The 14,459-nt window shown below is 39.4% G+C and overlaps 1 protein-coding gene across 2 annotated transcripts in view; it reads left to right on the forward strand.

The window, feature by feature from the left end:
• The window catches only part of MMD (monocyte to macrophage differentiation associated), a 29,088-nt gene extending 18,037 nt beyond the window's left edge, over positions 1-11,051 (forward strand). The window contains exons 6-7 of one of the 2 annotated variants that reach the window (XM_001103680.5): positions 2,114-2,183; positions 9,118-11,047. In XM_001103680.5, the coding sequence (XP_001103680.1) occupies positions 2,114-2,183; positions 9,118-9,318 (271 nt within the window). In that variant the 3' untranslated portion in view covers positions 9,319-11,047. 2 annotated transcript variants of the gene reach the window in all.
• The last annotated feature ends 3,408 nt before the right edge of the window (positions 11,052-14,459 follow it).

A 14,459-nucleotide genomic window follows, 5' to 3' on the forward strand; every position in this document is an offset into this window, starting at 1 on the left:
AATAGTAGAAATACATAAATAGAATATGTTTTTTTAATAAATCTTCAAAACCATTTGGTATCCATTATTAGTGGAAAGATTGCTGTGGAAAAACAAGAGTGGTACAGGTGTGGTATAATGCAGTTGAGGGGACATGGTGACCAGCCCCTTTGGAGTCCGTCAGACTTCATTTCTATAGCATGAGGCAAATTGGCCTTATTCTCTGTGATTCAGTCATGTGAGAAAAACAGCCGCTTGTCAAGGTGTTTATGAAGATCGGAGAAAATAGGTATTAAATGCCCAGCACAATACTTACCTAAAGAAGGGCATATAGGGTATTCCAAAAAGGGTATCTTGAGAAAAAGGATGTTGGGAAGGACATTGGAACTCTTAATATCCTAGCTCTAGGTTACTGCTTTTTAGCCAATTATTCATAGCTGACAGTCCTAATTATTGAGCAATATAAAAACAAAAGCTTATTGAAATTTAGCATCTTCGCTCTAGAGGAGACCTTCAAGATCCCCTATTCCAGCTTCATGATTAAAAAATCAGAACATTTAGGATATGCATCAAATTAGTGACTCATCTGGAAATTAGGACCCAAACATCCCAGTTCTGATTCCATTGCTCTTTTTGTTACCCTGTATGTTTGGATTTGAGAAACACACAACCATGAAATCTTTGTCATTGGGTTTATTTACAGTTCATTAAATTCTTTATCTATTGTGCTTGGCAGAATGGCTCTCAGAATTGAACATAATTTGTGTTTATCAGAAAGTACCAAATTGTTTTCCCCTTTCAGAAGAAGAAAATGGTAGTTTTCACTACTTTTTGGCTCTGAAATTCACTTAAATACCTTTTTACCATAATTAGCATTGCTGAGTACTGTAATATATTATAGTATATATAAGTCCGAGGGAACAGTTTGCTTCTTGGACTCAAATCTCTTATTTATATCCTTGAATAAACTAGGAAGTCAAGAAAGGCAACTATCTTTTCTCCTTTTGCCGGCCTTCTGGTATAAACAAACCCCATAAACCCATTCTTCCCCTATATGATTATTTCATGGTAGGCTTTGAGTATAAAACACGATGAATGAGGTATGAGTCACCTTTGGCCATTCAGTTTGGCGGACATTAGGGAGTACCTAAATTGTGTCGGGTACTATTCTAGGATTTACAGATCAAAACATAATTAAATCTTGGTTCCTGCCTTTGAGGAGCTTATAGTCTGATTTGATTAGGCTAAAAGGTAATTTGAATTTCAGTGCAATGTATTTCTTGGAGTTTTTAAATCTTTTGTAGTCTAATGTGATGAACCTTAAAATTACAGTTTGTGCAGGTGCAAAATAAAGAGACAAACAGAATTACAGGTCCTTTCCTTAGGGTTTGCCGTTCCTTTTTGCTGATAAACTAGGCTCCAGGCTGCATCTCCATTCATCTTCTGAATTTCACTTATAGCTATGGATTGGAATGGTAATGAAAGCAGACACTCTAGGATCAGACGAGGAAATCTTTTACAAGGTGGAGTGGGTTAAACGATAACTACTTTTGGCAGAAAACATTTTCTTTTTTTTTTTTTTTTTTTTGAGATGGAGTCTCGCTTTGTCGCCCAGGCTGGATGGAGTGCAGTGGCGTGATCTCGGCTCACTGCAAGCTCCGCCTCCCGGTTTCACGCCATTCTCCTGCCTCAGCCTCCTGAGTAGCTGGGACTACAGGCACCCACCACCACGCCCGGCTAATTTTTTTTGTATTTTTAGTAGAGACGGGGTTTCACGGTGTTAATGTTAACCAGGATGGTCTCGATCTCCTGACATCGTGATCTGCCTGCCTCAGCCTCCCAAAGTGCTAGAATTACAGGCATGAGCCACTGCACCCGGCTGGCAGAAAACATTTTCTAGGTAGCATGTGGGATTTGATGCCTTTTCAACCCTGAAAGAAATGCTAGTTCCTTATTACTCAACTACTGTGTTTTAGTTAGAGGCCTAGTGGTTGCCTGCTGAGAAATAACGTTGTATTTGAATAGTTAAGAGTTTACATTTCTTTCTCAAAAGTAGAAAGGAAAGGCTGGTATGTAAATTGTTAGGTGTTATAGAAATGCATAAGTTAAATTAACTGCACTTCTGTTCCTACAGGTATAAGGTGGTTGAACTCTTTTTCTATCTCACAATGGGATTCTCTCCAGCCTTGGTGGTGACATCAATGGTAAGACATGGCTTCAGAATTTTAGTTATTTTCTTTTAAACTGCTGGAACTTAATATGATTATAGATATGATATATAGCTTTTCTTTCTGAAGTTATGTCCATTAAATAGAGACTCAAAAATAACTTATAAATAATGAAGTGTTTAGCTGGGCATGGTGGCATGTGCCTGTGGTCCCAGCTACATGGGAGGCTGAGGCAGGAGGATTGCTTGAGCCCAGGAGGTTGAGGCTGTGGTGAGCTTTGTTCATGCCACTGCGCTATAGCCTGAGGAACAGAGCGAGACCCTGTCTCAAAAAAATAATAAAAATAATGAAGTGTGCCAGCAACTCGTAAGCTTGCACTAGGCACCATGTACATTTCGGGAAAGCTATAAATTTAGGTATGTTTATGTCTTTATGGTACTTTCCTGAATCAGAACCAGAATAGGTTCAGAGAGATATTTTTCAAATCCCTTTACTCTTACTTTTCCTTTCCCTTGCTTTTAAGTCATAAGTCAAGCACTTTTTTTTGTTTGTTCTGTTTTCTAAGGCAAGCACTTTTTTTTTTTTTCCTTTTACTTTGCTTGACTATATCTTTTGGGGATTTTTGTGGGTAAAGTGTAACATTACCTGTAATAGGCAGTTGCATGTATATATTTGAATTCCCTTTCAAATTGAATTACTGTTGAGAAGTCTGTATGTCTCTGTCCTTTTGAAATGAAAATATATTATTACAACTTCATGGTTCCATCCACCTGGTTACCAGGCCTTTGGCTTATATATTCCAGTATCTTAGGCTCTAGGCACTATATTAATTAAAGAGGTCCCAATGAGTTTAGTTTGAACTCTTCTGAGCCTATGTCATTCAGAAGAACTGTACTTATGATTTCACTCCTAATCTCATAGGCACATTGTAAGAACTTTTTTTTTTTTTTGGGGGGGGGGGTCGGGGGACAGAGCCTTGCTCTGTCGCCCAGGCTGGAGTGCAGTGGTGCAATCTTGGCTCACTGCAACCTCTGCCTTCTGAGTTCAAGTGATTCTCCCGCCTCAGCCTCCTAAGTAGCTGGGATTACAGATGCCGGCTGCAACCCTTGGCTAATTTTTTGTATTTTTAGTAGAGACAGGGTTTCACCATATTGGCCAGTCTGATCTTGAACTCCTGAGCTCAGGTGATCCACCCGCCTCGGTCTCCCAAAGTGCTGGGATTATAGGCATAAGCTTCACGCCTAGCTATAGGAACATAATTCTGTGATAGTTTTTTTCCTGGTCACAGAAACACCTATAAAAGGTTTAAGACTTTCAAATCTTGTTCTATTTTTTCAGGGGATGTCTTTATGAGACTATAACAAAATACATTTCTTTGAGATATGAGGTTTATGATGGTTTTAATAATTACCTAGCACCCAAAATACATATAGATGGTATAAGCAACAGGGAATGGTTAGGAGGAGGAGTTTAGTGACAGAAATGAGAAAATCAGCCTTGAAGGCCATGTAGTTAGAGGGCATTTCAGGACACCCAAAGCAATATAAGCAAGGTTTGTGCAGCCTAATTATTAGAGTAGAATTTCAAGCAAATTCCCTCTGGGTATCATAAGAGCAGGTTTATCCAGTAATTTTACTAGCCTAAATCTGTAATTGATATTTCCATAAGTGGTACAATAGCGGGTGAGTAATGTTTCTGATAATCAAGCAGGATGATCCCCCACATTGCCTTCATAGAAAGGATAAAATTGATCCTCTAGTAAATAAACTGCCTAACAGAACGAAACTCAACAATTTTTAAAGGAATACAACAGAATCTTTACTGTAACAACCTAGCATATACCATAAGTAAATATTATCAGAAATCAATAATAATGTAATAAAATAAATAATAAATATATAATAAATAAATATTACCAGTTAGGCAAGAAACTGGAAAATGACACACACCTAAGGGAAAGCAAATCAATAGAATCAAGCAGGCAAATACAGTTCCTACTAAAGAAAAAGAGATCATGAAATTTGATAAAATATTTTTTTGGGAAAGTTCAGGCTGCTATGGGAGCATTACAGGAGTACCAGAGGAAGTGATATTTCAGCTGATTTGGAAAAACATGTAGGAGCTGAGAGATGGAAGGGGTGAGGCAAATGTTACAGGTAGAAAATACAGCATGAAGGAAGCCCAGAGAAGGGGAAAGCACCAGCATCTTTGGAGAAATGAAAATAGTTCATTGTTTGTAACATAAAATACATGTACCAGCTTCAGTTACGTACATATGCATAGTGGGGGCAGGTATGCAGGTAGCACAAGTCTTGTAACAAAGCTGGAGAGCTAGACAAGAGTCCAGATCAAAAAGGACCTCATAAACCACTAACAAAGTAACAGAATGAATGAAGTAACAAAGCAACTAACACAGTAACAGAATGAATGAAAATGCGAATCTTTGGTTCTGGTCAGAATCATGGGTACTATACTTATACTTATCCTTCTGCCATAAAGAACTGTAAAACTGGAAAAGGAATAAAGGTAACTGTTTTTTGGCTCTGAACACAGTACAGGACTGTGATCCCTGAGGGAAGAGAAACCAAGAAAATGAGCTTTGAATTCACCCAGTTGTTTCCTTGGAGACACTTTCCAAACAACAACAAAAGGAGGTAAAGCCCAGAGAATAGCAGCCTGGGTGGAGGAAACAGAAATTACACTTCAAGCTACCGACAAGGCTGCAGTTTGTGGGGCAGGGTATGGAAGAGGGGGGAGCTGCTCAGGGAGGATGCTTCAGAAATCCATAAAGCAGTTTCCTTGAGTCGTTGTCCAGATATCAAGCTGAATTTGTGCAGGGCAAAACTCTGCAAGCTCCAGTTGCAAATAACTCTTAGAAGGCTGGAAGATAAATGGAGATTCCAGACAGTGCCCAGTGCTGAGAGACATTGAAGTTCCAACCAGCCAGAGTTCACAGATGGTGCTGGACATCCCAGGCACTCAGCTGACGCTGCCAAGGCCACAGCTTAGGCGTAGAGCTACTCTATCCCTAGAGAGAGGGCTACTCTAGAACTACCATAACAAGGCCCAAACAAACCTCGAAAGGATAAAATTGATCCTCCAGTAAGTAAACCGCCTAACAGAACAAAACTCAACCATTTTTAAAGGAATACAACAGAATCTTTACTGTAACAACTTAGCGTGTACCATAAGTAAATATTATCAGAAATCAATAATAATGTAATAAAATAAATAATAAATATATAATAAATATTACCAGTTAGGCAAGAAACTGGAAAGTGACACATACCTAAGGGAAAACGATCAATAGACACAGATCAAAAGACGGGAGAGATATTGAGATTCCCACACGAGGAGTTTAAAACAGATGAGGAATCTCAGGAAATACATGGAGACTATGAAGAAGAATCCACATGGAGATTCTAGATCCCAAAACTGTGATGTCTTGAGAAAAAAAAAATTATTGGAGGGATTTAATAACAGATTGGATATTGCAGAAGCAAAGGTCAGTGAACTTGAAGCCAGGTCAGTAGAAACTATACAAACTGAAGCATGAGAGAAAAGAGTGATTTAAAAATGAACAAAAGGAGAAAGAAATTGGGGCAGTTTTTGGTTTTGGGTTTTCTGTTTTATGGGTTTTTTTTTTTTTTTTTTAAGAAATAATAGTTACAACTTTTCCAAATTTGATGAAAAATATCAACCTAGAGATCCACAAAGCACAAGGAGGCCTGAGCACGATAAACACAAAGAAAACTACACTAAGACACATTAAAGTCAAATTATTAAAAAACAAAGGCAAAGAAAAGATCTTAAAATCAGCCAGAGAGAGAAAAAAGAGCAAGGAGAGAAGATGACCACTGATATTTTATCAGCATTCGTGGGAGCAGGAATGCAATGTACTGGCACATTTAAAATGCTGAAAGGAGCCAGGTGCAGTGACTCACGCATGTAATTCCAGCACATTGGAGGCTGAGGCAGGTGGATCACATGAAGTCAGGAGTTCAAGATCAGCCTGGTCAACATGGTGAAACCCTGTCTCTACTAAAAATACAAAAATTACCTGGGCATGGTGGCAGAGCTCCTGTAATCCCAGCTACTCGAGAGGCTGAGGCTGAGACAGGAAAATTGCCTGAACTCAAGAGGCAGAGGTTGTAGGAGATTGTAGTGAGCTGAGGTCAGGCCACTGCACTCCAGCCTAGGCAACAGCACGAGACTCCATCTCAAAAATAAATAAAATAAAATGCTGAAAGGAAAATAAAAAACAAAAAAGCCCTATCAACTTTAAGTTGAAGTTAGCTCAGTTTAGTAACATTAATGTCAAAAATTTAGCCAGGGAGGCTGAGGCGGGCAGATCACTTGAGGTCAGGAGTTTGAGACCAGCCTGACCAACATGATGAAACTCCATCTCTACTAAAAATACAAAAATTAGCTGGGTGTGGTAGCATGCACCTGTAATCCCATCTACTTGGGAGGCTGAGGCAGGAGAATCCACTTGAACCCAGGAGGCAGAGGTTGCAGTGAGCTGAGATCATGCCACTGTACTCCAGCCTGGGCAACAGAACGAGACTCCGTCTCAAAAAAAGAATAACTACCACCACCACCACCAACAACAAAAGCAAAATAAATGTTATAGTTACGTAATCAAGCGAAAAGATAAAATGGAATCCCAGTTATTCAATTTAATCTAAAGCAGGTGGGGAAATTGGAAAATGGAAACAAAGGATAGATGAAACCAAATAGAAAACAGAGAGCAAGACGGGAGGCTTCAATACAACCATATCAGTAATTAGGTACCTCTTATATAGTAACAATTACATCACAGTGGACCGAACACTCCAATTAAAAGGCAGAGATTGTCAGACTGGATAAAAAAGTTTTCTGATCTGTATAATGGGGATAATAGTACCTAATTTTAGGGTCGTTGTGAAGATTAAATGAATAAATATATGAAGTGCTTCAAACAGTGCCTGGCACATAGTTACAATAATGATAATGAAAAACAATTCTGTTTTGATACAGAACTAGCTATGTTCTAGGTCTTTGAAAGTTGAGATAAATGTGGTATCTTAAGAATACTTGTTAACAGAATATATGTCAAAACTAACCTGTGTACTTGGTTTGGTGTCTCGCTTGTTCTGGCAGAAAGGAAAAAATAAAAAAAGGGTATTTTGGAACAGTGACCAGCCACGTGATTTTGTTCAGGCCACTTCACTGCTCTGGCCTTAGTCTCCTCACTTCTGCAATAAGGGGGTTGTGTTGGATGAGTGACTCTTACCATTTGGGAGTCCCTGTGCCCCTTTGGGAATCTGATGACAGCCTTACCCCTATCCTAGAAGAGGGCTCCTAATACACACACAAATAATTTTGTATAATGTGTATTCATTGCTGTATAACCTTGAGGAATTAATAGCATGTGGTATTTTGTCTGTGTTACTTTTTAAATAAAAATAAATCTGGCTGAAGTGTTTCCTTACCAAGGTTAGGAAGAAATCTGATGTCAGTCCATTCGGATTGGCTCCTTACCTTTTTTTTTTTTTTTTTTTGAGATGGAGTCTCGCTCTGTCGCCCAGGCTGGAGTGCAGTGGTGTGATCTCAGCTCACTGCAAGCTCCGCCTCCCAGGTTTATGCCATTCTCCTGCCTCAGCCTCCCGAGTAGCTGGGACTACAGGCGCCCGCCACCACGCCCGACTAATTTTTGTATTTTAAGTAGAGACGGGGTTTCACTGTGTTAGCCAGGATGGTCTCGATCTCTTGACCTTGTGATCCGCCCGCCTCCGCCTCCTAAAGTGCTGGGATTACAGGCATGAACCACCGTGCCCAGCCCCCCATCTTTTGATCCCACACAAAACATGGGGGCTTCTGTGAACTTTGAAAAAGGACTGATGCTCACGACTGGTCCTAGATCCTCACACGTGGTCCTTAGCTCATGATGGTCGATTGTTGCCTTGCTTTTAGCCGAGGCCCTTGGGGCCTATTCTAATTAGGTGCCTGAGTTAGAGCTTCCCTTTACTCTTGTGGGGCTCACAAGACTGCTGCTCAGTGCTTAGGCCTCTGGGACACCCACACACCTATCCCCTTCCAAGGCCCTGCCATGATCTGCCTTAGGTTTCCGCTCACTCCGAAGAACTTGTCTCCTTTCTATTCCTAGTCCTCAGAAATCCAGGGGACTGACTTGCTTCTTCAGCAGCTTCTAAGCATTGCCTGTATTCTCTCTCCTCATTCATACAAGCCATTTTAATCTTGTAGATGGGCCTTGATCTTTGAAAACCAAGAACGGCCTAAAATATTCTCCCTTCTGCCCTGAGACACACAAGAATATTAACTTATTGCTAAGATAAGCAATGGCCAGGCTCAAAGACAAAAAGGCCTGGAGACATCTAGAAGGCTAGGAAATATCTTGTACTAAGTGATCTATGATCTCAGAGGTCACTTCTAGTTACTCTTTTCTTGTGTCAGCCTTAAGGAATCTGTAAGCTCACATAAGCAGGGGAAGTCTCAAAGAAGCAATCAGTGTAGAACAGTGTTTGAGAAGGACAAAGGGAAGTGAATACCCTGGCTGAGATGTAAATTATAAATAGAGCGGCTTGGGCCTGCCTTAGTAGGGAAGAAAGCATTTAAAGGGGAAGATGAGAACAGAGGATTGCACTTTATTAAAATGAACTTCTGTGTCTGGCTATGATTGCAGTTTACTTAAATATGCTGTAAATGAGCAGAATGTTCTGCTTTTTCATTTGGGACCTGTAATGTGATTGCTTGCTCAACTCAAGATTGTCAGTCCAAAGGGCAATCCAGGTCGATGTATGAGAGACTTTTTTTATGTTTGGTTCATGTTTACAGATCAGGATTGTGTTCACACAGCTTCTTCATTGTCTAGAAAATCAAGAGCCTTAGAGAGAATTACAGTTATCTGCAGCGTGCCATGCAGAGTAACATCAAACCCTTTTTATTTATTTTTTTCCTCTTTTGACAGAACAACACTGATGGACTTCAGGAACTTGCCTGTGGGGGCTTAATTTATTGCCTGGGAGTTGTGTTCTTCAAGAGTGATGGCATCATTCCATTTGCCCACGCCATCTGGCACCTGTTTGTGGCCACGGCAGCTGCAGTGCATTACTACGCCATTTGGAAATACCTTTACCGAAGTCCTACAGACTTTATGCGGCATTTATGACCAATCTGTACTAAGTCTCCAAACCAGTATTATTTCAATTATGGCACTTGGGAGTGGGGTGAGAGCTGAACATTGCACAGGGAAAGAAAAAAAATAAGATAACTGCACTGACTTTCTTTATATATTTTGAATATAATTACTGTGAAAGTATAAAGGCTGTGTTCTGGAATTTTCCCCCTCACAGCAAATAAATAAGGTAGTGAATTAATTATTCATTCCATTCCACTATCATGAAGGACTCTGAATAGACTTGGCCAACTGATGTTTACAAACCAGAATTTTGTATTTTAATTTTACAGATTTTACTACATGATTTTTCTAAATTACTATGTCGGGTTGTAAAAGTCAGTGCAATAACAAAGCTTCCTTTTTAAGAAGAAAATTGTTTCTATCACTTTCCCATTCACTAGGTAAAGAATCATGGACAGAACTTACACTACTTTTTACCATGTTTCATCTTGGCATAACATGGTTCTTTTTTAAATAGAAACTTTAGTTTTTTGTAAATTTTTAAAAAAATATTTCATTGATACGCATCTCTGCGGGTCCTCATTCATGTTGTGAATTTTTGCAGCAAGCAGTTAACATTCCACAAATGAACAAACATTATACCTCTTCTGATAGTTTTATCAAGCATGGAGAAATTGCCAATTTTTAAAAACTGCAGTTTTCCAAACTTTTCTGCCAACCTCTTACTCTGAATTCAGTGCTGCTTTGGGACACATACTTGACCTAGCTTGGTTTACCAGTGATGGAAAAGTATTTTGATATCATTAACTTTTTCAAAAGATCTAACTTTTTCTCTATGCCTTTGCCACATTCTCTTCAGGGTCTCTTTCCACAGTGGATGAGTATTTTATCTGTATTATGACAATATTATTGGGATGGCCATCTGCTGGAAACTCCTGAAGAGCTTTATGTATTACAGTGAGCAGTTGTATTGCCTGTTTGGTGCCCAGTGGTTAAGTCATTGTCACTTAGCTTGATATTGTCAGTTTGATATTTATTTTAAATTGTGGAACTAGATGCATACATTCACATTTCTGCCTTTCCTTTGCATCTTCCAATATATATTGTGTGTGTGTGGTTTTTTTTTCCTAGAAAAATATTTAAAGCATTGTTTGACAGGTAGAAACTCATGTATCTGGTAGTCCATGAGTTATATCCTGGCTCAGTGGAGTGATATTTATGTATTATTTTTACTTTTCTCTCAGTGTCTTATATTAAGATTAATATGTTGTTAATAGTTGCTTTGTCGGTTAATCTCTCTTGTTGGTGTTTTAATACATGAAATAGGCTTGCCTTTAGATCGGGTGCTGATATTACCTGTTTCCTAGTAATCGGCTGAGCAAATGGTCAGTGGAATTCTTGGTTTGATGATAAGCTTATTAATTGAAATTTTTTACTGATGGGGCTTTAAAAGAGGTTTATTTTGTGTATGTTTAGAACTCTGATTTTGATGAATTATATGGGAACGAGAAACAGAAGAAGTGGTATTTGCTGGTGAGTTAAATAGGCAAGGTACCCAGTGATAACACCAACCAGACCACTCCTATCTGCATGATTCTGAACATCTGGTTGCCTGTTGTTTTACTGTGTATATTTTATTTTTAATATATTAACTTTGTGGATTCATCTAAGGTCTGCTCAAAAGTAACACTGTCAAAACCACTATTATGTATGTAAAAATTGTGCTGTATACTACAATAAAGTTGTTACTTGGATTTGTTCCACTGTCTCTAAATTAGATGACTGTGAAAATAATAATGCATATTTGAGAGTTTGAGCTCATCCAGCATTTGTAATTTGTATACTAGTCTTTAAAAAAAAAAAAAAAGTCCGAATGGAAAGAAAAACAAATATGCCCTGTCACTTAGCACTTTCTAGTCTACTTTTTTTTTTTTTTTTTTTTTTTTTTTTTTTTTTGAGACGGAGTCTCGCTTTGTCGCCCAGGCTGGAGTGCAGTGGCGCAATCTCGGCTCGCTGCAAGCTCTGCCTCCCGGGTTCACGCCATTCTCCTGCCTCAGCCTTCCGAGTAGCTGGGACTACAGGCGCCCGCCACCTCACCCGGCTAATTTCTTGTATTTTTTTTAGTAGAGATGGTGTTTCACCATGTTAGCCCGGATGGTCTCGATCTCCTGACCTCGTGATCTGCCCGCCTTGGCCTCCCAAAGTGCTGAGATTACAGGCTCTAGTCTACTTTTTAATAATTGAAATGCCAGAGCCAGCTCAAACATTAATCAACAGATATTTTCAGTTTAAAATACACTAGTCAGGACCAATGATTTCAAGTTTTTTAGATGATGTGTCTTTACCAAGATAAACCTTTTGGTTTAGCATATAGAATATTAAAATATTCTATAGGACTGAGGTTAACAGTCTTTTATGTTACCAACCAGACAAATAACAGATTATAAACCTAAAAACTCTCCGAGTGTTAGACGCCATTCTACCTCTTCTGTAGTGCGGGAAACCAGGGCCAGAGAAGTTTAACTGCTTCATCCTAAATCAGGGAGCTGGAACAGCAGCCAGCTCTTATCTGATTCCGAAGGCTCCCATTCCCTCTATACCACTGCATTTCTAGAGTCAGCAGAAACAAATAAAACAAACTTGAACTAAAAATTCATCAGGCATGGACAGAAAAGAAAACACTATTCACGTGGTTTACAACCTCAATAATCCTTCAGATAACTCTCCGTCAAATCTAATTTTGAGGATCGAGTGTCTTGAAGTGTAATGATTCCCAAGAGTTCTGTCCTCTAGGTCAGTGGTGTGACCTCATCCATTTCTAGAGTGTCCCCACTATTGTGCTGTCACCTCAGTATGTCCAGCCTTAAACTATTTTCTAAGGACTAGACCTCTCTCTAACCAGCTGCCTAAATGCTCCCAGACATATTGAATTGACACAAGCCATCCCAAACTGATTTCATTATCTTTCCTCATCCTACCACCAAACCTATTTTCTGAAATTTCCTAACTTAGTTAATGGCATGGCCACAGCCATCTGTTCATTCATGCATCCTTGATTTCTTGCACCCCCCAGATCCAACAGGTCAGCAGAACTGTCACCCCTGCCTTTCTCACAACTCCCTGATCTAGTTCCTCACCTCTCTTCGCACTGCAAGGTCCTAAAAAGACCTACTTAGCAGTCATCAGACTACAGCAGCCACCTCCTCATTTGTATCCCTGCCACTGCTTACACCCCTCAAATGAGCTCATCCTCCACACTGTACCAGCATTATCTTCCCAAAATAAAATCTGAGCATGTGTCTCGATGCTCCAAAACTTCCACTGACTATTATCCTGTAAGATTCACGCCAGATGCTTTAGCATGGACTCTTCACATGCTGACTCCGCCTGATTGGCCCTCTCCCCAGCTGAACCCCACTTGACATCAGCCCTGCTAGTGATTTTCACAGCCTCCCCCACAACACACATGCCCTCATGGTGCTTTTGCAGCTGTGTTTTTGTACCTGCTGTTCCTTGGCCTGGAATGCCCTTACTCCAGCCCCTTTCCTACCTGGCAAATAGTTGCTTATTCCAAGCCTTCATCAGGTGCCACCCACCTCCCTTGTGCCATTGACCTAGTCCCACCGGCATGATTAGTGGTGCCCTCCTTTGACCCCACAGCACAGATATTCCTTCATGGCCCCTGTTATGGTGCGTTGTGATTGTGTTTACTGTCTTTACCTCTGGTCTTGGGACTGAACTCTTTCAGGCAGGGACATAGTCTCATCCACTTCTGTTCCTAGCTTCTAGCATAGCCCTGGCTTATGACAAGAGTGAAGAAGTTTTATTGAATGAAAGGGGCTGGGTCGGGGGAAGGTGGAGAACGGTGTGGAAGGGAAAGACTGAGAATAAAGCATTTTTTAGGACAGACTTTGATTTTAGCGAGTTTATCCTGTCCATCACAAGCACTCTTACTAACTGGCAACTGACTTTTAGCTTCTTTGGCCTTACAGGCTTTTTTGACCACAAGGGTCAGCTAGAACATTCGTAGCAACCACAGGAAAGTTGATGAGAAAATAGAGTGTAAATATTAGAAAGTATATCCTAAAGGAGAAAATGTCCAGCATTTTTATTTGTGCTTTTATAGGAATAACTATCAACAATTTACAAAATTATTTGGGGAAAAAAAGTATTTGGCCTAACTTATTTCCCTCTGGTTCTCTTTTCTGAATATAGCAATAAAAAAAGTTAAAACAATTGTGCAATAATTGGGTCTTAGTGCAGATTATACTCAAGAAGCAACAATTTAAATTTTTAAAAATATTTTCAATATTTTCACTTTAAAAATCATACAGCTATATAAAACCCTTTGGAAAATAGAGAAAGCTAAAAATTATCCAGCATTCATTTATCATAACATATTTTAATATACTTCCAATCTTTTATTTCCCTATTTTTATTATACAGCTGTAAATATGCCACATATGTAATTTTATATACTTTTTCCTACTTATTATAAGCATTTACAAATACTATTATATTGGCCGGGTGTGGTGTCTCATGCCTGTAATCCCAGCACTTTGGGAGGCCAAGGTGGGCGGATCACGAGGTCAGGAGTTCAAGACCAGCCTGACCAACATGATGAAACCCCTTCTCTACTAAAAATACAATAAAAAAAAATTAGCTGGGCTTGGTGGCACACGCCTGTAATCCCAGCTACTCAGGAGGCTGAAGCAGGAGAATTACTTGAACCTGGGAGGTGGAGGTTGCAGTGAGCTGAGATCACGCCATTGCACTCCAGCCTGGGCGACAGAGCAATACTCCACCTCAAACAGACAAAAAAACCAAAGAACTGTTATTACTATTATATCATTTCATAGCAAGAATTTTCAATGATTTCATCATCTTTCAGAACTGGATATGTAGCCTATTTTGCTTAATCATTTGCCTAATTTTGGATTTTTAGATTGCTTTAGTTTTTTTATTATAAACAATGCTGCAGTGAACATGCAGCTTCGTCCACATTTATGACTGGGTTTTAAAGGTAATAATAAACAAATGAGTGTTTCGTATGTATCGGGTACTGCACTAGTTTACGTGGATTATCTCATTTTATGTTTACAAAAACCTTATAGGTAAATCATTTTCTTATTCCCATTTTACAGATGGGGAAACACATACAGATGAATGAC

The sequence above is a fragment of the Macaca mulatta genome, chromosome 16, assembly GCF_049350105.2.
Source record: "Macaca mulatta isolate MMU2019108-1 chromosome 16, T2T-MMU8v2.0, whole genome shotgun sequence".
Classification (NCBI taxonomy): domain Eukaryota; kingdom Metazoa; phylum Chordata; class Mammalia; order Primates; family Cercopithecidae; genus Macaca; species Macaca mulatta.